This window comes from Taudactylus pleione, unplaced genomic scaffold (assembly GCF_031769625.1).
Source record: "Taudactylus pleione unplaced genomic scaffold, aTauple2 ptg000370l, whole genome shotgun sequence".
Classification (NCBI taxonomy): Eukaryota; Metazoa; Chordata; class Amphibia; order Anura; family Myobatrachidae; genus Taudactylus; species Taudactylus pleione.
In genome coordinates, this window is record NW_028284771.1 from 140,139 (window position 1) to 163,773 (window position 23,635).

Consider the following 23,635-nt stretch of genomic DNA (forward strand, 5'->3'; position numbering starts at 1 on the left):
TCACAATAAAAACATATCAAGTAATTAAAATAATTCAACTGGTAAAACATTCAAACTTTAACATGTAAAAGGAACACATTAAAAACATATCAACTAATTAAAATAACTCAACATTAAAACTTTCAAATTTACATTTTTTTTTTTCTGTTTTCTCACAGAAATGACCAGTGCAAGAGAGCACCAATTTGTCACCGGTTTTCTCGAGCGCTATAGCGCCCACGAATGTCTGTGGTGCATAAAGGGGCCCCGACTACAGCAATAAATACAAGAGAACTGCTGCAATTGAAGAATTGAAGAGCTTGTATCTTTCAGCAAGCCATTCCACGACGAGGCTTCCCCGAACTAGGTGAAAGCTAAAATACAGAATTTAAGTACTGTGTACGTCAAAGAAAATAAAAAACAGCAGGAATCGCGGGCATCTGAAGCGGGGACAGATGAGGTATACACCAGTGCCTTGTGGTACTTCGACCTCATCAAGTACCTGCACGAGCAGGAGCTGTAGAAAGCTTAATAAGCACTCATGGTCGAGAGTGTCCCTGAGGAGCAGCAAGAGGACCCTGCTGAAACAGAACAATCATCCTCGTTGGATGTGGTAAGTACAGACATAGGGCCTGATTCAGACCCGCTCGCGAGCATACAGCGCTCGCAAACGGGTCGATGTTCCCCCACTGCACATGCGCCGCCTCCAGTGTGCGCATGCGCGAGCCCCAGCGAGCGACGAGAGCTCCGTCTCTCCGGGGCTCACTACAAGACAGGGCGGCTGTCGATGTTGATTGACAGCTCGCCCCATTTTGTAGGCGGGGAGGGGGAGGTGGCTGCACAAACGCAGGCGTTCCCTTAGGAATGTGGGTGGCCCCTACTGACATCACTCGTGATGTCAGTAGTGGACTTCCTGCTCTATTAGAGCAAGAAGTCCACTTGGGCTTGCGAGAGCAGAGACCCTCTCGTGACCATAATCGCGACCATCGCCAGGCCGCTCGCACAGCTTTGCGAGTGGTCTGGAGGCAGAAACCAAAAAAAAAAACTCCCTGATTCAGAGCGAGCGCTCGCATACAGCGAGCGCCTCTGAATCAGGCCCATAGTGTTTACACACCATGCCAAATGCTTTCGAAAAGTTCACTAGTCCACAACTGTCCATATAACATTAGCCGATGCTGGCCTCCTGCCATGGTACTGCCCCCACTCCATTTAAAAAGCCCAGGTATTGCTCCCTGACCTCTGTAGCCCGCACAGTCCCTGTTGACTCCACAACTGCAGATGAGGCCACAAAGAGCATTTGCAATGTCTCCTGTGGATGGTCCAGGTCATCTGCCATAGCTGTGTCTACTGTCCTCTGTTGTATAGACAAAGTTTTGCGGAGGAAATTGTGGAGGACACAGCAGGCCAAGACGACTGAACCTATTTTGTCCAGACGTAGATATACAGCCAATTCTGAATCGGTTGCAGAGAATGCCAAAAGGTGTATTCCACTATCCTAGGTGCCCTGGATAGACGGTAAGTGAAGATGCGCTTTTCTTTCGTCAGGCCCCTTTGCGCATATGGCTTCAGCAAGTGTTCATGGAGAGCAAACACCTCATCAGCCACAAAAATGGCGTTGCCGCTGTAGTTGGCAAATTCAGACGATTGGTGTTAAGTCTCTCATAGAAGAGGGTTTGTTTAAAAGATCCTCCATCAGAAACACACCCATTTTTGCACACATCAACAAAAATAAACTCATAATTGGCGTTCACCACCACCATGAGCACTATACTAAAAAAAAAACCTTATAATTGTAATAAAAGGATCCGCTGTGGGCAGGTGGGTTAATGCGGATATGTTGGCTCCACTGCAGTTGGGGAAATTCCACCTACGTTCAAATTCCTCATCAATGGTCTGCCACTCCTCCACCGTTTTTGGGAACTAGAATAAAGAAAGAAAAAAACAAATATTACAAAACATGTTATTAACATTATTCTTTTCTCTCTCTCCTCCAACAGTCTACAACACCAGACCTCGACCTCACCACTAGTCCGCAAATGGCCACCCGAAGCAAGAGTGAGACCAAATTTACTCAGCGCAAGACCCAGTCGCAGCCAGACCGCTCCTTAAAGTAGTTGAGCAGGCCCTACAAAAGCCCCCGGACATGTTCGACCGGGATGTAGTCAGGAAGCCGACGGTCTGAATGCCGAGTGCTGGTTTCCAGACTGTCAAAACCCAGCAAGGTACTAAAAGACAGGCATCGAGAACTCAACGCCTGTAATTAGACCTACGCCAGAAGACCGACGCCCGGCATACCGAACGAAGGTAAGCAGGGCGCAGACAGCCGCTGGGAGAGTTAGGTTTAAGGGCTCCCGGGGGAATTATGGTTAGGCAACCACCCGGGAGGGTTAGGTTTAGGCTAGGGGAAGGAGGGGTTAGGGTTAGGCATCCCCGGGGGGAGGTTAGGGTTAGGCACTCCCCCCCCGGGAGACTTAGGTTTAGAGGGAGGTTAGGCACCCCTAAGGGAGGTTAGGGTAGTTAGTAGGGTATGCAGTACTTGCCTTATTTAGCGTTCGGAATCTTCACCTCTGCGGGCTTCCGCTGTCGGGATTTGATATACCTACTACACCAGTTCGACCACCTGTGCACTCATATAACCAGTAGTCTCCGGGAAATGGATGAATGCCAACAAATCCATGCCTAGAGGATCATCTACAAGACAGTGATCTGGGGGAGATTGAAGCAGCTGGGCACCACAACAAGGCTGACTGATGAGCCTCTGCCCCTGACAACGGTACAGCCATGCTATGGGTCATCCTCATCCCATTCATACCCGCCACCAAGCCACACAACTGTGGCCAACCCAATCCCACCCTACACCCCATCCCACTTACCTTACTCCCGAACCCACCAACTCCTCCACATCGTCCTCAGAGGTTTACAGAACCATGTTGGCAGAGGATGAGGAGCCACCCCAATTTTTTACTTTTTAAAATTAGAAGTTTAATTTCTCCAAATAGCTACTGCATGGTATATGGTGCGGATGACACGGCTTGGACAGGTCACTAAACGCATGGCGCAAGGACAGACTGGGGAATGCCGGGGCCTCAGTCTGGACTTGTGCCATGTGCTTCTTGGCCTATTCAATCCGTCATCTGACACACCGTATACCATACAGCTACCTAGCTATTGGGATAGAGTAAAATTGTTGATATAGCAGTCTTCATACATTTAAACCATGTTGGTTTTGGCAAACATTAAAAAGCAGCCAAGATGGTTTTGCTTTTAAGTAAAACTACGGTTATTGATATTTACAGCCATTTTGGTTGATTTTTTTCCCTTAGTGTAAAAAAATAAAACAAAACACAGCAAATTTTTTTTTTCAGATGAAAGAAAATGTTTTTTTGTTTTTTTTACTAACCTTAAAAGTAGTGGAACTTCACAACATTGACAATGGCATTACAGGTGTCTGGGATGATGCGACCCAAAGCCTAGGGGGAAATGAGCGTCCCAAACTTCAGGTCTTCAAAGGACCTTCCTGTAGCCAGGTACCTCAGGGTAGCAATGAGCCTCTCCTCTGCTGGGATGGCCCACCTTATGCCGGTGTCCTGCCTCTGGATATAGGGGGTCGCCAGACACAGCAACTCCTGGAAGGTGGCATCATCCATACGCAAGTAGTTGCGGTAATCTTCCAGGTTGTTCTCCCTAACCTCCATCAACAGGGGCATAAGGTAGCGGGTCTCCCTCCTCATCAGCCACTCCTTGGTCCAACTCGATCTCATCCTCCTCCTCCTCTCCTCAGCTCCATCACCTTTGAGCTTCAAATAGCCATAGGCTAGCAGAAGCTTATAGCGATAAGAATCTATCACCATAGAATGTAGTATAGAACACACTTTGTTAAAGGCAAGCCCAAAACAAAGCAAAATAGCAATGTACAGCGTTCAGCAGGGTATAAAACAAAGCCTCACTAGTCACAGAGTAGAGTGTGCCCAGATCTAAAATGGATGCTGCCTTTTATACCCCATAGATAAGCCCTCCCCATTGAGAATACAGCAGATGAATCATGAGGTTGTTTGCTGCATACTATATATCTTAAACCATTTGCAATTGCTTTACGACACATCTACTCGTATGCTCGCTTGCACAATCGTACTATTTGTTGGCACAAATCATAAAGAATTTCAAGGCAAATCGTATACGAGATTGCATCGTACACAAATCGTACCGTGTATGGGCACCTTTAGAAATGGTTACATTGCAGGTGCCACCACACATATTTGGTGGTTGCACTCTGCGGTGCCCTGTCTGCGGAGATCTTTTCTGCATCGTTAAAAGGTCCCTCGCATCCTGATGGGGTTTTTGGAAAAAGGGCCTGTGCAAGGAGACTAACTCATTGAAGTGCTTCTTTGTAGGGGTCAGGCTCAAAACCACGTGCTTTGTATTGGATTGTGTTAACAAAAATAGCTTTTTATGCACTTTACCAGAGAGGGTTAACTATTCCAAATAAGTGATTTAAAAAAGTGTTACTATATTTTAGCTATATGTAACTAATGTGCTATTGTTTGAGTACTAGGACACTTAATAAAATGTAAAAAGAAAAAAATAGTCAGCTCCCCAATTTCTAATATTCCTTTCACATCGGAATGCCCGATTTTGTTCAAGCGCCCATCCTGGGTGCGACCCCTTTCAGACTGGTGTTACAGCCATCATGTAGTGAGCCGGCGCTTGGAGATGATCTCATCTCCAAGCGCCCGCTCTTCCTATGCAGTGAATGGGACCCGGATCGCATTGACCCGGGTTACCTGTTCACACTGCACCATAAGCCGTGACCAGGGTTGAAATGCCAGGTCTCTCGACTCGGCTTATTTAAACCTGTACCTTTCACACTGCACAGTAACCCGGGTTGCTGCGCATTCACGTGCAATAACCAGGGTTATTGCTTGTAGTGTGAAAGAGGTATAAAGGTGCGTATTCACTACGCGACCCAGGGAATACAGTACGATTACGACATCGTAATCGTACCGTCGTTCCCCATCCCCTGCAGTGCCTACAGTGAACGATTAGTCGTTCAGTGTAGGCAACCTCCATCATCCCCGAACATGGTCAATCTGTCGTCATCGGCAGATTGACCGGCATGTTTGGGCGATGATTGATGCCGGAAACGACCAGCGGGAGCGCGCATCGCTGGTCGTTTCAGACATTTTAGTGCCCGATTCATGCACGGTTAACAGACTGAATGAAACGATGTCGTTATCGTTCAGTCGTCCATTAATATCTGCTAGTGTATGTGCGCCTTAAGTTTTAATTAAAATTAAAAATCTTAGCCAGTTTTAGAAGGTTACAGTACATTTAAAATAGGGGATGACAATAAGTAATGATACACATTCAAACTACAAGACCATAGGGGAGATGTACTAAGCCTTGGTGAGCGAGTGGAAAGAGATAAAGTACCAATCAATCCGCTTCTAACTGTCATAGACTGTGCTAGATAATTGATGTTAGAAGCTGATTGGCTACTTTGGGCAACTTCTCCACTCAATTTCTCTCCAAGGCTTGACACATCTCCCCCAATACATTTTGTATTTAATACATATGTATAATACATATGTTAACGATATGTTTTAAGTTTATATATGTGTAGATGCGGCTTAAACTATGCAGGTTGCCATACATATACCGATGTGCTCACGATACGATTTTATGGCCAATTTCCTCATGAACTTTCACGGGAGCTCCCTTGCCGTCATGATCACGATTTTGGAAAAAAGACACCCAATCTGTCTTACGATCTCACGATCTATCGGATCGTACGTATCGTGAGATTGGCCATTACAAATCGAGAGTTGAAAAAAAAAATAAAACAGGCTCTTAACTATTAGAGGGAAATTTAAATAGCCATAACAATGGGAGGGGCTAGCTAGGGAGTATAAACAGCAGGCGTCCTTTAAACTTTGTGTACATTCTGCTCTGCTACTAGATGAGGCTAGGTGTATTCCTGCTGAATCCTGTACATTGCTACTGTGCTCTTTGTATTTGGCTTGCCTTTTACAAAGTTTATTCTACCTGCAAGTGTGTGCTACCTACCTGCATTCTATCCTGTTCCTGAATTCTGTACTGATGCGTCCCTATCAGTATAGAGTGTTGGTCGCTGAAGCTGGGGTCCGGGAGATTAGGAAGAGGGCCCAGCAAAGAAGGACGAGAGCATGCTGGACCAAGGAGTGGCTGCTACAAAGGGATACCCGCTCTCACATGTCCCTGCTGATGGAGATCAAGGAGAACAACCCGGAGGACTATCGGAACTACCTGCGCATGGATGACGCCAGCTTCCAAGAATTGCTGCATCTGGTGACCCCCCACATCAAGAGACAGGACACAAGGTGGCGGAGGGCAATCCCTGCTGAAGAGAGACTGGTGGCTACCCTGAGGTACCTGGCTACAGGAAGGTCACTGGAAGACCTGAAGTTTGGGACACTCATCTCACCTCAGTCCTTGGGCGTCATCATTCCAGAGACCTGCAAAGCCATCGTAAAAGTGCTACAGTACCACTATTGCCTTCTTTTAGTACAAAGTGCACTGACCTGCAGGCAACTGAAATTGTGCACTAAACTGTGTGCAATATCCTTTTTTTATAACAATTTTACAAAAGAACATTATCACCAAATTTTATGAATCCCAATAGGTAGCCGGCTGTATGTGATAGGGTGGGTCAGACGCCAGTTTGAACAGGCCAATACACACATGGCACAAGTACACATTGTGGCCTCGGCTTCCAGCAATGTGTACTTGTGCCATGTGCGTAGTGACCTTGTCCAAATGGCGTCATCACCACCCTATCCCATGCAGCAAGCACCTATTAGAATTCATAAAATTTGGTGATATTAAAATCTTGAAAAAATTTACATCTCTGTATATTGGGGCGACTCATCTGCTGCATCCAGCAGAGCATTATACAAGGTGGTGCTGGTGCTTGGTGGGGGAGTAATATCTAACTGGGCAGGGGGGGGGGCGGACATACCTATTTGGGGCAGGGGAAAATAGCATTGGATCAGCAATGTATGTAGAATTTGAGATATTTTTGCTCATACAGCGACTCAAGAGGTCGTAGTTTAACCTTAAAAAATTTCTTTGGATATCTGCATTCAGATTTCTCAATGTGCTGTTCACATGAGCTGTGAAATAATCTATTGCGTCTGGGGGTTTCTGCAGCAGCCGTTCTGCGTTTTGTAAAAAATGGTCCTCACGTTCTGTAAAATTCTCCTTTCTGCCTTTTTTTTTCTTTTTTTGGGGTTGTTGAGAAGATGAGGGTCCAGGTGGAACTTGAGTTTCCACTTGTGTGCTATTCTCCGGATCACTGTCGCCACCGAGCAGACTGAGGTCTGGTGTGGATGCTAAATCAGGGTCTTGGGTGGGAGTCTATATAGGGAAAAAAAATATAAAAAATATTATAGACATGTTTTAACATCTTTTTTACTATTTTTACAGTTTCCTAACACCGTGGAGGAGTGGACCAGCATCGCGGAAGATTTTGAACAACGTTGGAATTTCCCTAACTGCGGAGGAGCCATCGATGGGAAACACATCCGCATCAACCCACCTGCCAACACCGGATCATATTACTACAACTACAAAGGATTCTTCAGAATCGTTCTCATGGCAGTGGTGAATGCCAACTACGAATTTCTGTTTGTGGATGTCGGCAAGAATGGGCGTGCTTCGGATGGTGGGTCCTTCAAAAAGACGGCTTTCTACCAGAGACTCGACAACAAAACCCTCAACTTGCCCTCACTGGACCAGACAAAGCACGGCCTAAATTACGTTTTCGCTGCAGACGAGGCTTTTGCATTACATGAACATGTGATGAAGCCATTTGCACACAGGGGCCTGACCAGAGAGAAAAGGATCTACAACTACCGTCTATCCCGGGCACGGCGCATTGTGGAAAATGCGTTTGGAATAATGAGCAACCGCTTCCGCATTTTCCACACCACCATCAATCTACATGTGGAGAAGATAGACTGGGTCGTGATGGCGTGCTGTGTGCTGCACAACTTTCTGCGAAGAAAATCTACTCAACGAGGACCAGTCCCAGCTAGACCAGAAGATGTAGGACCCCTGGAGGACATTGAACATTTGACATCTGTGTCTGCACCAACAACTGCAACAACATCCACCGCACGTGCCAAAGAAGTGAGGGAGGAGTACATGACCTATTTCAATGGACCAGGTGCTGTACCATGGCAGGAGGACTGTCTGTGAACTACTGACTAAATTGGACATTTGGGATTTAACAACAAAAACATTAAGGATTTTGGTTTAAACTGTGTCACTACTTACCAAGACTTCTGCAACCTCCTCCTCTCCCTCACGCTCAGACATCAAGGTGATTGATTCCCTTTGAGGCTCTTGTTCACTGATGAATGACATCATTTGGTAGTACCACAGCGCAGGAGTATATATTTCATCTGTAGCCGCTCCTGATTTTCTGGAGTCATCCACCTTCTTTTTTTCTTTGATGTACACTGTCCTGAGATTTGTAATCTTTTGCCGTACAGTTTTCAGGTCTGCATCAGATATGTATTTTTTCGTATACACCAACAGTTCCTCGAGTGCGGCCAACTTGTGCGACTTATTGTGGTACTTCCGAGAACTGATCTTCCACAGACAGTCTTTCAAGTGCAGGATTTCAATGAATCCTGTAACGAATTCACGTTCTGAATCCATGGACATTATCTATGAATAAGAAAAAAAAGGACATTTAAATATTTATTTGTGTATATAGTTTTGTTAAATGTAATGTTGTTATAGTTCACACTTTTAATGTTTTAATATTTTCTTTTTTACAGGTTTTTAAAGGTTTGTTATGGTATTCTAATCATGTTTTCTTTTACAGAAATGTTATGTGTTTATTGCTTGGTAATATGTTTTCCTTTGTTTGACAGTATGGGTTTTCCACCTTTGGGCCTGTCGTTGTGGTAGAACAACAGATCCCAGGATGCCTTAAAAACAGTTGTAAAGGTGGGTGGCAGGTCATCCTGGGATCTGTAGTTCCACAACAGCTGGAGACTGAAAGGTAGAAGACCCCCAGCTTTAAATAATGTGTGTTTTTAAATGTAATGTATGGTGATTTTTTTGTAAAATACGTGTTTATTTATTTATTTTTTTGATGTATTACACACATTGGTGGGCAGTGAGAGCTTAATGCATGACCCAGCCACCGCCCGCCTCAATACGGCAGGCGGTGGCTGGGTCATGCATTTATTACCTGGGGGCACACATTGGTGGGCAGTGGGAGCTTAATGCATGACCCAGCCACCGCCCGCTTCGATACGGCGGGCGGTGGCTGGGTCATGCATTTATTACCTGGCGGCACACATTGGTGGGCAGTGGGAGCTTAATGCATGACCCAGCCACCGCCCGCCTCAATACGGCGGGCGGTGGCTGGGTCATGCATTTATTACCTGGGGGCACACATTGGTGGGCAGTGGGAGCTTAATGCATGACCCAGCCACCGCCCGCTTCGATACGGCGGGCGGTGGCTGGGTCATGCATTTATTACCTGGGGGCACACATTGGTGGGCAGTGGGGAGCACATATTGGTGGTCAGTGTGGTTGTATTTAAACTGTACCAATACTCACCAAAACTTGTAGAAAACAAGAATCCAGTGTGCAGGCTCCTCAATGTGCGACTGTCTTGCTCCATACACGATGCTGCACAAGATGGCAATGGGGCGTGTCCAGGCTTCTGTCAGTCAAATTCCGCATTGTGTGATGAATCGTACGATTCATCGTGAGGAAAAAACCCCTCACGATCGGCTTCCATTGTGTTCATGCCCTACAGCATGGCAGATCAGAAGATGCGATATACGACGAGTGGGGACGCGCATCGGAATCGTGCTCGTGAGTATAAACTCACGATTTGTACTTTTTTTAACCAATTCGTCGTCACGATTCGTCGAAATCGGCCAAATCGTGGAAAATGTCGCTATGTGTGTGGGCACCTTAAGTCTAAAGAGGTAAGGCATTAGTCCTTCCTTACCTTATGCTGAGAATTTCCTTGCTTTTAATAATAAGATGCAGGAAAAGATACATACAAAATAAACATTTTATTAAACCTTTAAGTTCATGACTTTATAATGCACTGTAAGTGTAGAAATCGGGAAGTCAAGGTGCAAAGTACCGGTAATTAGTTTTTAATAGAACCAAGACTGTTTTAATGTGGTGACCGCCAACAGACAAAATGACCTTAATAGACTATGTCATGTTTGCAAACAATCTTTTATTTTCCAATTATTTGAACCAGACTTTCAATACACAGACCTAGAAGATGAGTCCCTCAGGTGAGATAATCTCATCGCCGGAAATAATTACTGCAGTTATTAACACACTTTCATAAGCAAATTATAATTAAGGAAAACTCTCCCTCTCCACCTGAAACACCTCAGTGAAGACACAATGGCTTAAGCCTCTCAATGTCGATTTGGACTATATATTGTATTTAGGCTGCATTGTTTACTGATAAAGGTTAAAAATTGCTCAGACTGTTCAACAACAGTGTTGTATAATAGTAAGACATTCATACATAAGGGCTTGTTAGTTAAGGTAGGTGATTAATTAAGGTACAGATTGTCAAATAAATGCACGTTAAAATGTTTGTCAAATTTTTGAAAAGTAACAAATTATGAATATAAAAAGAAACTAGATATTCAAAAATGGTCATATTCAGGGCGGGAGTAAATTAGCCCATTAACTGATCGCCGGCCCGTATTCAATTAGCCCTGCTTATCGGGGATATCTTTTCGGGTTTCCTGAGCCCCAAAATGAAATCCCCATTAACTGTGCAGTTATCAGGTGTTAACTGCTAGTTAACACACAAGTCCGTAAACTAATCATGGATCCTGTGCGTTAACGTCCGACAACCCATGTTAACGCACATGTTTAACGTGCGTTAACAAAGCTACCGAGCAAATGCGGGAGGCTTATTGAATAGCCCCGGGCGTGAAAGCCCAAGGCTACCTCCCGTCATTACCAGCGGTAATTTACCGCAAGTAATTGAATTCCCCCCTACATCTAAGAATGTCAAACAATAAAAATATACATATAATGTGTATACACACACACACACACAACACACACACACACATATATTAAGCGAGAAAGTGTGTGTGTGTCTGTTTGTCCTTTATGCACGGCCAGAGTTTTGTCATGGTGGTGTAGTTTGACCAGGATTAGGTTTTCTGGCTGTGTTTGAAACTCTTCAAGGCCATGGAGGTCTACATGGTGCCCACCAAGTAGGCCGTGGAGTCTGATTTCAAATTTTGGTTTAAGCAAGTTTGCTCAGGATGTTTTCCAGTGCCTAAAACTGCACTGATCTGAAGGCACAGGCTGATATGTACCAGTGGGGGGCAGACAGAGCTCCAACGGAAGAGCAGTGAGTCAGCGGATCAACTGTCACACTGCACCTGCACTGACAGTTACTCATTTCCTCCAAGCACATTTTCATATGCCATGGTCTCCAATGTTGGTCTGCAATGTAGAAATTGAAGGCTGCAGATGTACTTCAAGGGCCATTCTTCAACCCAGGCAACGCCGGGTATCCTAGATACATACCTCCCAACATGACCCTCTCCAGGAGGGACATAATGCTCTGGTCCTGGACTTCCCTGGTAATTTATGATTGGTGGCAGCTCCAGGTGGGGCTGCAGTACAGTCCAAAATTCAAATAGGGGAGTCACACCAACTACCAATGAGTCCCAGCCAGTGATGTTGGGCAGTGTGTGAAATGGCAGTTGGTGTTGCTCCCCTATTTGACTTTTGAACTGCACTGGCAGCCCCACCTCTTACCAGGGAAGTCCAGGACCAGAGCATTGTGTCCCTCCTTGAGAGGGTCATGTTGGGAGGTATGTAGCTAGTAAAAAATATTTGTTGTTTGCAGGCATAGCTTTTATAATCTTCTGTATTTGTTGTCTTGTTTCAAACAATCAGGTGAACCACAAAACAATATGTTGGCCTGATACACAGATGTGTCCTCACTCGTCTTAGCTGCAGTTGTGCCAAACAGGCCCGCTTGGTGCGCCTGGTCCCGTGAGACTCTGCTAGTATCAGGTGTCTTTTTTTTTGCCAGAAATGCATCTAGGGGGCACATCCACTAGACGATCTACTCCCTGTCCAATCTCTAAACGATTTTCCCTTGATTTTTTCCCCTGAAATTTTATCTTTCAGTCTCAACAATTTGCAAACACTGCACGATTTATAAACGATTGAACGATAACGTCGTTATCGTTCAATCGCCTGCTAAAATCGTGTAGTGGATGCCCCCTTAAGAAATATGATGCAACTAGGACGTACCAAGAAACTGTGCTGATTAATATGATATGCAACACTTTTTTCCATGCCAAGTTCAGTTTACAGACTCAAGGCCTGATTCATTATGGTACGCAATATAGCGTACAAACGCAGTTCAGTGCGATAGTATGCTAATCCATAGCGATCGCAATGCCTCAGCACTACATAAGGATGCCCACTTTACATGCACATCCGTAATGGTTAGCAAGACTGCGAAAACATCGGACCCATACGCATAGTTAAGGTAAGTCAGACCTTACTCAGGAATTGCTTCAGCGCACGCTACGAGGCCTCAGACTGCGTATCGTATCGCAGTGGATGATCTATGCACGCCCATGCAACGACGTTCAAACGCACTGGCACACCTGCGTTCGGCTGACCACCCCTCCCATCACCACCCACAAACGGCATTTCCTGTCAATCACCCTGCGATGGGTCTGCGTAGTCACTGCGATCACAGTCCCGATCGCAATGACTAGTTCGTTCACGCGCACTGCAATGCATGCGCAGAATGCAACAATCGGCCGATTGCATGCGCATGCTTGCTGAATCAGGCCCTCAGTTGTACACAGATATACAAGTGTCGCATATCAAATGAATCATCACAGTATCCTGATGTGTGCTGGTCACATCGCATAGCGATTTATAAGCATTTTCGGCAAAAAAGATGCCCAATACTATCAGAGTTGCATGGGACCTAGCGGCTTACTCACGCCAGGCGTATCGCGCTGTATTGCATATTGAGGCTAGATGAGCAAGGACACATCTGTAAATCAAAATTGCTGGTTGGCAACGTTGTGGCATTGCTGCATCACAGAAATGGGTTAGATTGGGTTTCCTCCCTTTCTCCAAAGACATACTGGTAGGTTATGTCTAGTGCATATGTTACATATGGTAAGGATTATAGATTGTAAGCTCTATTGAGGGAGGGAGTGAATGATGATTATCTGCGAAGTACTGCATTATATCTAGAAAATATATAAATGTTAATCTATATAATAGAATCAACTGCTGATAAAAAAATAATGTCACCATGTTGGAATATAATTGGTGAAAATTCATAAACCTCCCACCAGTGTCAATTATGTTACTTAAAGAGAGTTCCTGCAAAACACATATTTACAGTCTTCCAGAACTGGATTAAGGTTTTTTTGGGGGTATGGGGCACTTAAGACAGGGAGGCCCCTATGGGCCAGAGTCCCACACAAATGCTCAGATTTACACAGACATGTGCAGAGTGACACATACACAGGTTGTCTGGCACACATACCGGATCACAGAAAGAAACAGACTGGGGCACACAATATGGTGTCCCTTCCCTCCCTCTTACAATGCAAAGTAGTTTCTGAGTCTGTGGGCTGCATCAGCTCTACCCCTCCTATCTCCCATGGTGCCTGCAGGTGATCCACCTGGATACTCTGTTTCTCAACCCTAGAGATAGAGAGACAGACAGAGAGAGAGACACACACACACACAGACACAGAGAGAGAGACACAGACAGACAGACAGAGAGAGACACAGACAGACAGAGAGAGACACAGACAGACAGAGAGAGACACAGACAGAGAGAGAGAGACACAGACAGAGAGAGAGAGACACAGACAGAGAGAGAGAGACACAGACAGAGAGAGAGAGACACAGACAGAGAGAGAGAGACACAGACAGAGAGAGAGAGACACAGACAGAGAGAGAGAGACACAGACAGAGAGAGAGAGACACAGACAGAGAGAGAGAGACACAGACAGAGAGAGAGAGACACAGACAGAGAGAGAGAGACACAGACAGAGAGAGAGAGACACAGACAGAGAGAGAGAGACACAGACAGAGAGAGAGAGACACAGACAGAGAGAGAGAGACACAGACAGAGAGAGAGAGACACAGACAGAGAGAGAGAGACACAGACAGAGAGAGAGAGACACAGACAGAGAGAGAGACACAGACAGAGAGACACAGAGACAGAGAGAGACAGAGACAGACAGAGACACAGACAGACAGAGAGAGACACAGAGAGAGACACACAGACAGAGAGAGACACAGAGAGACAGACAGACAGAGAGAGAGAGACACAGACAGAGAGAGAGACACAGACAGAGAGACACAGAGAGACAGAGACAGAGAGAGACACAGACAGAGAGAGAGAGACACAGACAGAGAGAGAGAGACACAGACAGAGAGACACAGACAGAGAGAGAGAGACACAGACAGAGAGAGAGAGACACAGACAGAGAGAGAGAGACACAGACAGAGAGAGAGAGACACAGACAGAGAGAGAGAGACACAGACACAGACAGAGAAAGAGAGAGAGCGCGAGAGTGTGTTTGTGTGGGTCTAGGGATAGATGGACAGAGCAGTAACTAGCACAATAGAGAAACTGTGAGCACTCAAGATTGGTGATATGAGAGAGACAGAAGAAAAAAACCCAGGTAACATCGGGCGTAAGTTTCAGTAGACAATAAAGCAGAAAACAAATACTAACTCTATATTGTGGTTCATACGCATGCATGAAATCTACTTTTCACAGAAAATCGTAGACAATTAATTTTTCTTTCAAAGTAATAATTATAACTAATGCAAGATAGATTATAGAGACCATTGCAATGGATATTATGATACATGTTTTACATTTAAAATACATGATTTAGTATTCTAAATATAGGCTATTATGGAAGATGGAGTGCCTTCCATTGCTAGCCAGAGACATTCAGTAAGTGCAGGATACATTGCTTCATCCAGCTGGCTCAGGCCTGGCCAATCTGTGGCTCTCCAGCAGTTGTGAAACTACAAGTCCCAGCATACCCTGCCACAGTTTTGCTATTAGGGGATGCCAAACCTTTGTCAGGGCTTGCTGGGATATGTAGTTTCACAACAGCTGAATAGCCACAGGTTGGCCAGACCTGAGCCAGCAGGATGATGCTGCAATATGTGTTGTACAGCTGTAGTGATGCTGTAGCACTTCAACACTACTCTGCTGCTAGAGTGACTGCCTCTATAACAGTGTTGGCTAACCTTGACACTCCAGCTGTTGTGGAACTATATATCCCTGCATGCCCTGCCACAGTTTTAGCATGCCCTAATAGCAAAACTGTAGCAGTGCATGCTGGGTTATGTAGTTCCATAACAGCTGGAGTGTCAAGGTTAGCCAACACTGCTCTATAACATCCACATTACTTGCAACTATCCTTTATATTAAGGTAAGGCCATGCACCCTAAATGTGCATTCAGTATGTAACATCACCTAGTTTTGTGATAACACATCTTATAGTACATGGGAGCCGAGGGTAGACCTGGAAAGTTACGGCCCAGCAGCCACGTTCCAAATTTCAACAATTACAGCCTGCTATGGATGGGCACCGATGTTTATCGATTTCCCTACAACAGTCCCCTTCTTTCCTCACCTATACATCATGCCTTAATTTACAATACGTTTTTTCGGATAAATAATTCCTGATCCCCCCCTCCTACTTAATAGAACACGTAATGATAGGTCCTTAGAAATTGTTTGCTCTGTTGACCACAAAAATTAAGTAATGGTGGATTTTATAGACTGAGAAACTTCAGATCACATTAGTGTAGTTTCGCTTATTTTTTATTAAAGTACAGGAGCGTTATTTATCAAAAGAGGTGAATAGGATAATCATGGTTATTACGGTCTCCTCTGCTGAAGACGCCAGGGAAATCTGCTATGCCGACTATTGCTCGGATTTTAATAGCCCAAACAAAAACTGCGCTAAAATGCAATGTTAATAACTGCCACGTTTCATTTTCAACAAAGAAAACTATATTTGTCCACAAAATAAAATAGAATAAAGATGTAACAAAGTAAAAAAAAAAATGCACTGCTGCACAGGTAAAGTACCACAATATATAATGCCTCTGGTACAGGAGAGAGATCTCATAGATGAACTGTCTGAGTGAAATGATGTATATGATGTTTCTAGATGTTGTTTATTGAACCCATTTCTCAGAAACAGCTCTACATCTCCCACATCATAAAAGGGAAATACACTGATGGATAGACAGCGCATTTCTGTGGCATAACAAAAGGTTATCATTAGTCACCCTGCCTCACCTGGAATCAGAGAATAATGGTCACAGTGTGACAGGAGGGCATGTTTATTACTCTCATACAGTATAAGTAGGGAAGCACTAGTGATGTGCATGGTCACAGAGACAATTACATGTCTCACCACAACTAATGCTTATTCAGGAGCATCATTATGGTGACAAATTCACTTATTTAAAAAGGAAATATGTAGGTTTCCATTTCACTACACATGGAGGCGGCAGACAATTTGGGGGATGCTGAAGCAGTATTCATATCAAATCAGTCTATAAATGTACTAGGAACTAGAACATAGCAATGTAAAGGATATTGGTTCAGACCACTGACAGGATCTTGGAGAGTGATAAAGTACCAAGCAATCAGCTCCTAAGTGACAGGTTGCATACTTTCCCATAGCAGCTGCGTACACATACAAAGCAGCTGCGCTGTTAGCGTACATCTCAGAGTAAGGCCCATATGTCTGATAAAAGGGGTATTCTAATTTACCACCAATCATAACAGTTACCCAGAACTCAAAGCTCTGTTATTTTTACATTCTTTATTGATATACAAAGTATAAGGAAAAGTTTATATTTTGTAAATGGAATGATATACAGATTGTGATGGGAAAGAGCTAACTTCTAACAAATATGAACATGGCTAGGAATGTCACTGCAAAATTTGCATTCCTCACAGAGTGCCCATTGTGACACTACTGAGCGCATTACCATTTCAATAACGTTAGTCCCTTTGTACAAGTCTGCAGCTTATGCCATACAGAACCTACAATGGCAGGAGTGCAGTAACTGACTAATATGTACCATACGGACTATGGTAGTTGTTCACTCAGGCAATAACAGTGGAAGGGGTAGAATTTTTTTGGAAAAGAGTTTTTCATAGTTATTGTTTGTAATAATACAAAGCACATTTATTTCACAATACACATATAGTGGAAACATAACTTCAAGATGTTACCGTCAAACACCTGAAAGTACTTTATTCAACTTCATTTCGATTTGATGTCTAATTTTCATGTACATTAGCAGACCTACATCATCATTCACTATATATCATGGACAGATGCTGTAAATGCAGATCTGTAGCCGGAACTTGTTTTAAAATGAACATGTACAAAGTACTACTGCATACGAGATGCCTTGTTTGAATCAGATACCTTCCGGCCAAAGGTGAGCCCCTAAATGTCATTCTGACCTTCACGACGGCGCAATAGTTTGTATTTTTACATCAAAGCACTACAGCGCTGAATTTGACTGAGAGCCAGAGGACTGCAAACGTACAGGTGTTGTTAGAGAGTGACAATGATTTTGATGGACCAGTGAGTAGATTGTAACCTCCATAGGGACAGTGACTGATGTGCTGGATACACTGATTGTACAGAGCTGTGGAATATATTGGGGGTTGCATAAGTAAAGGCGAATAATAATACAAACAAACAGCTCAGACGCTTTCATTTGCTTAGATTGTGTAATGAAATGGTTAAACTGTGTGGCAAACTTACCCTTCTGTGTACTCTGAAGCAAAAAAAGACTTATCATCGTTATGGCAAATCCCAGTAAAATCCAGTTATAAGGTGTATTTTTTAGATGTGTACTGTATACATAAACATTGTTTTAAAAATAATAATCATAAAAAAATAAAAATTCTCTTTTCCAAGAGAAAAGGGTTAATGTCCATCCCGCCAAACACAGGGCAAGAATTACAATCCTAAAGCACAGGATGATTCCCTATCATTTCTTTCCTTCTCCTTCATGCTCAGAGGCAAAATAAATCACAGTAAGGATGGGTGACTAATACTGGTAATGAACTGCCCTTTAGGAAGCAATGTCTCACATTTAAACAGAACTATAACAATCTATGTAAACAACTGCTACAGGAAAATACAGCAATAAGACTCTACAGAAATTTTTACATACATGGAGAGTGAGCGTTATCTGAAAACTAGATCATTTTTAAGTTGCAACACAATTTATATTTGGCATAAACCAGACATCTCCCTGGAGACCAGCTCTCCAAGGTTTCTCATGTCCGTAAAATGCAGAAAAGTTTCAGCATAGTTTCGGTATTACCATAGAAACTGCAAGGCTGCACTATGCGTTAAAAGACCTCTGGCCTCGCAGCTGAATATAATGCGTCTGACTTAGTATTTTCTGTTCAAGACAGCCTCTTTATCTGGCTGAGAACGGAAACTCTAGATCACATTTGACATATGGCAAAGCCAGGCATGCATGAATAAAAAGATGATATTCTTAAAAGAGGGTCCACCTTCAGATCTGCCTCCCACAGCAGATCAGTGAGGTCCCTACACTGTAATAAATTTCAGCGCCACTATACATTAGTTAATCTGCAGGTTTAATCTTCACCGCAATGGATTAGAGCTGCTACAAATTAGTCCCAACTGACAGGCCGCATCGTCTTTGTCATCCATACCATTAATTTTGCAGTGGTGATAAACCATGGTTAGGCTGATGTAGCTGCAGGGTAGCCTTACGGGAGAGTGAGGGGGCGGCTGTATCTTGTGATGCTGATGTAAATAGTGAGAGGTATGTTTATGTCAGAGGTTTTAACATTTTCAACCTAAATCTTCAATAACAAAACCGATCTTGTTGGCAGATGTCGCAGTGGTGGGGACTTGCTGATCAGACCTCCTGCAGGTATTCTATTGGGGGAATTCAATTAATTTGCACCTGTATGTGAGGGGGGCAAGTTGGTCTTGTGATGGCATGTAGACGCCAGCAGCGTTATCGGAACTCGCACTCCCACCTCGCGACAGGGCCTCGCACTACACTCACACATTTTTGCTCGCTGCCCTAAGGGGCTGCAACCACAAATCTGCAAGTCCGGTGGTACTGTAAATTCTGCACCTACTAGCGAGGGAGAGAACATCGTTCCTAATTGAATTCCCCCACTATATGTCTACAACTAAACAAGCTGGCAGGGGGTGATAGTTATACAAATCTAAACATTTTCTTTAAATCACTTTTTCTTTTACTATTTAACCCTTATTGCACATTCCGCAAGATGAATGATAAGCTATCCAGACGTTATCTGCAACAATCCTATCAAGTACCAAAACGTAACATCCATGTATGAAAGATGCAGAAACATCAGAGCACTTCATGAAATGAATTGTAAAACATCATTCCAGAGAAAAGAAACAGAAGACATTCATTTGGAAACTCGCGATTAAATTCTGTAGCTACTACTTAGGTGAATATTTATGTCCCATACCCTGATCTAGCACTTCCTCCTCCTCTCTCTTAGGCTGCTGCTGTATGTTTCGTTCTTCTTCCAGCTTCATATCTAAAACCGAAGTACAGAGCAGATGATCTCATGGCACAGGCAGCAGCTGGTAATTATACACTCCACGTTACAAAGCCATGTCATTTCTTACCCTTGTGGTTACCATGTCCGTGTCCCATCATCATATCAGGACTAACAGGGACAGGAATATTGGCCAATTCAGGGATGTCCTGAAATAGATGAGGATCTCCTCTCCGCACACATGTCATGTATGAACTGGCACGGGCAGCATCCATGTAATACATAATGTAAAGGTTGCACATTTCATCATTTGAAGTGCCCCTGTTACAGAAGAAAAAGGAAGATCAATGTCACACATAAGAAGTAAGATGAAACAGCAGAGACATAAACATGCCTAGCTTTGTTTCTTTCCAATACAGTACTGCAAGCTCTTCCAGATTGTAGTGCGCAATATTGTTTTTGTTTGCTAATTGAACACACACATTAAACAGGGGATCTAGTCACCATCCTGGTGGTCGGTATGCCAGTGCTCAGAATACCGGCATTGGAATCCCTACAGCAGTCGGAATCCCGGCTTCAGAGCCTCGACTGCTGGCATTAGAGGTAGGTACTAGGGTGAGGGATAGTGTTGTAAATATGTAAATAGGACAAAGCTGAGGTAGGTGGAGGGTACTTAATGGCTAGCTTTACAGCCATGAATATTATCAGGCCGAGATGTCTCAGTCAATGCCCTGAGACGCTGCACAGCTCGGTTGTGATTTCAGAATTTCATACAACTGTATCCAGAGAGCAGCTTTGTGCTGTACAGTAAGGAAACATAAATAAACAACAGTACCTTATGATGTAAAGACATTGCTGAAAATGACAGAAGGCAAAAAGATAAAGCAATACATTGAGTAAAACCTGCTTAATAGCATAAGCAAGCCATTAAAGAATTCTAAAGGTGGAAAATATATTAATATATAAAATCTGACATTAACACACATGATTTGTTGATGTGCACATGGGGGGAGACTAAACATTTGGCAATTTATGAGATACTCAAACCACCGCATCTGGCAACAACAATAATTGCAGGGTCCAAAGTCCTTTACATCACATTTTTTCCCCATTCTAGTGTTCAGTCTAAACAACAAGTGAACTTCTTGACCATGTCTACATTATTGTTATGCATTGAGTTACTGCCACATAATTGGCTGATTAGTTATTTGCATTAACACTAAGTTGAACAGGTGAACGATATATCTGTACAGACGATCATTCACAGATATATTATCTGTATACACTTGCAGATGGTCGGGACAATATATTGTTCATCAGCTATTCGAACAATATAGCATCTAGTGCAGTGGTTCCCAAACTTTTTTGAACTGCAGCGCCCTTGAGTATAAGAATTGTTTTCACGGCACCCCTAAGCCAAAAGTAATTCAGAAAAAATAAGAGTTATGGTATAACATACCTTTGTTAACTCTTTTTCTTCGATGATCCTTGTTCCAGCGGGTCCACAGCCATTACGTTGGGTATGAATCCCGGTCACCAAACAGTTAATACAAACGAGTTCTCTGCTCCCAGGATGCACCGGGGTTCCTCCTCATATACCCCCCCTCCTGCCTCAGGTAGCCAGTTCGTTACCAAGCTCAAGTAGGCAGAGACAAACAAAGGGTAAGAAAGAAAAGACCCATACTTACGAGTCCAGACTCTCAAGAGAAGAAACTACGGAAAACCTCCCCCAGAACTACAGGTGCGTCTGGGTGGGTGTCCTGTGGACCCCATGGACCTCGAAGAAAAAGAGTTAACAAAGGTATGTTATACCATAACTCTTATTTTCTTCTTCGGGGTCCATAGCCATTACGTTGGGGATATCCCAAAGCACTAACCCTACGGGCGGGGACGCTCCTGACTCTCGGAAGAGAGGAGAATCCTACGCCCGAAGAAGGCATCCTGAGAGGCAAAACTGTCAAAGGCATAAAATTTGACAAAGGTATGAATGGAAGACCATGTGGCTGCTTTACATAATTGCTCAGCAGAAGCACCCCGGCGGGCCGCCCATGATGGACCTACCGCCCTAGTAGAATGTGCCATCACTGAATCCGGCACACGCATACCAGCCTGTGTATAAGCCAATGAAATTGCCATGCGAATCCACCTGGCAAGTGTCTGTTTATTGGCTGGCCAGCCATGCTTATGACAACCATAAAGCACAAAAAGTGAATCGGACCTCCTCCATTTGCTCGTGCGTTTAACATAAATTCTCAACGCACGGACCACATCCAGGGAAGCCTCACCTTTGAGAGACTTGTGCCCTGAAATGCTGGAACTACCATTTTTTCATTAATATGAAATTTAGACACCACTTTCGGAAGGTAACCCTCCCTAGTACGAAGTACTGCTCTATCTTGATGAAATATCAAGAACGGCTCCCGGGAGGAAAGCGCAGCTAAATCCGACACTCTATGTGCAGATGCCATAGCAAGGAGGAATACCGTCTTTGCTGTTAGCCACTTGATATCTATTGAATTTAAAGGCTCGAACGGAGGAGCCTGTAAAACCTTCAAGTCCCACGGAACAACCGGGGAAACGAAGGGAGGCTGAATCCTCAACACCCCCTGAAAAAAGGTCTTTATATCCGGTCTCAGAGCAATTTTATGTTGGAACCAGACTGAAAGAGCTGTCACCTGTACCCTTAAAGAGGCCAGGCATAGCCCTTTTTCCAGACCGCTTTAAAGAAAATCCAGCACTCTGGATATCAGGAATTTATGTAGATCATACCCTTTCAGTTCACACCACTGAAAAAGTATGCCAAACCTTATAATATATAAGGGCTGAGGATGGTTTCCGTGCCTTCAGCATCGTCCGTATAACAGACTTGGAAAACCCCTTTTCCCTCAAGATGGAGGCCTCAAGAGCCATGCCGTCAAAGGTAGCTGATGAAGATCCGGGTACCAGCAGGGACCCTGTAGCAACAGATCCGGTCTCAATGGCAGAGGCCATGGAGTGTCTATGTAGAGAGACCATAGATCTGTGAACCAGTGCCGTCTCGGCCACGCCAGAGCTATTAATATGACGGTGCTGCCCTCTTGTTTGATCTTTCTGACCACTCTGGGCAGAAGAGCAAACGGGGGAAACAGATATACCAGCTTGTAACGCCACTTTACTGTCAGAGCATCTACAAACTCGGCTCTCGGATCGCTTGTCCAGGATCCGTACCTGGGAACCTTGTTGTTCCTTCTTGATGCCATCAGATCTATTTCTGGTAGACCCCACCTGTCCACAAGGTTTCCGAGAAACCTGTGGATGTAATCTCTTGCCGACTGAGAAAACTGGCCTCCCAATTCAGGATTCCTGGAATGAACACGGCAGATATCGTGGGCAGATGAGTCTCTGCCCATACCAGGATTCTTGATACCTCTGCCAAGGCAGCCCGACTCCTCGTGCCCCCTTGATGATTTAGGTAGGCGACCGCGGTGCGATTGTCCGACTGTATCTGCACCGACCTGCCCTTTAAGATTTCCTGAGCCTGCACTAAAGCTTTGAATATAGCTCTTAGTTCCAGGATATTTATCGGTAGCCAGCTTTCCGTCACTGACCACTTTCCTTGGACAGTGTGTGACCCCGTCATCGCCCCCCAACCTTGAAGACTGGCGTCGGTTTTGACTAATGTCCAATCCGACACCCAAAAGGGGCGACCCTGCCTGAGATGCTTTGTCTGCAACCACCAGGTCAGGGACAACCGTACCTCTAGAGAGAGATGCAGCAGTTGGGACCTGATCGTGCGATGATCCTTGTTCCAGCGGGACAGAATGAATGAATTTCTGCAGTGGTCTGGAGTGGAATTGAGCGTATTCCACCATCCTGAAGGTGGCCACCATCGACCCCAGGACCTGCATGGCTACTAGAACGGATATTTGCCTGTTGCGAAGCAACCTGCGTATTCGCGATTGTAGAGCAAGGATCTTCTCCTCCGGCAGATATATTCTCTGCACCACGGAGTCCAATCTCGCTCCCAAATGA

At 44.3% G+C, this 23,635-nt stretch overlaps 1 protein-coding gene across 6 annotated transcripts in view; it reads right to left on the reverse strand.

Moving 5' to 3' along the window:
• The window catches only part of PAM (peptidylglycine alpha-amidating monooxygenase), a 154,125-nt gene that overhangs the window by 44,422 nt on the left and 86,068 nt on the right, over window positions 1-23,635 (reverse strand). For all 6 annotated transcript variants that reach the window (XM_088444652.1, XM_088444651.1, XM_088444653.1 and 3 more), the window contains 2 exons: window positions 19,755-19,945; window positions 19,592-19,663 (listed from right to left, as the gene is read on the reverse strand). In XM_088444652.1, coding sequence (XP_088300778.1) covers window positions 19,592-19,663; window positions 19,755-19,945 — 263 coding nt within the window. The remainder of the gene's footprint in view (window positions 1-19,591; window positions 19,664-19,754; window positions 19,946-23,635) is intronic.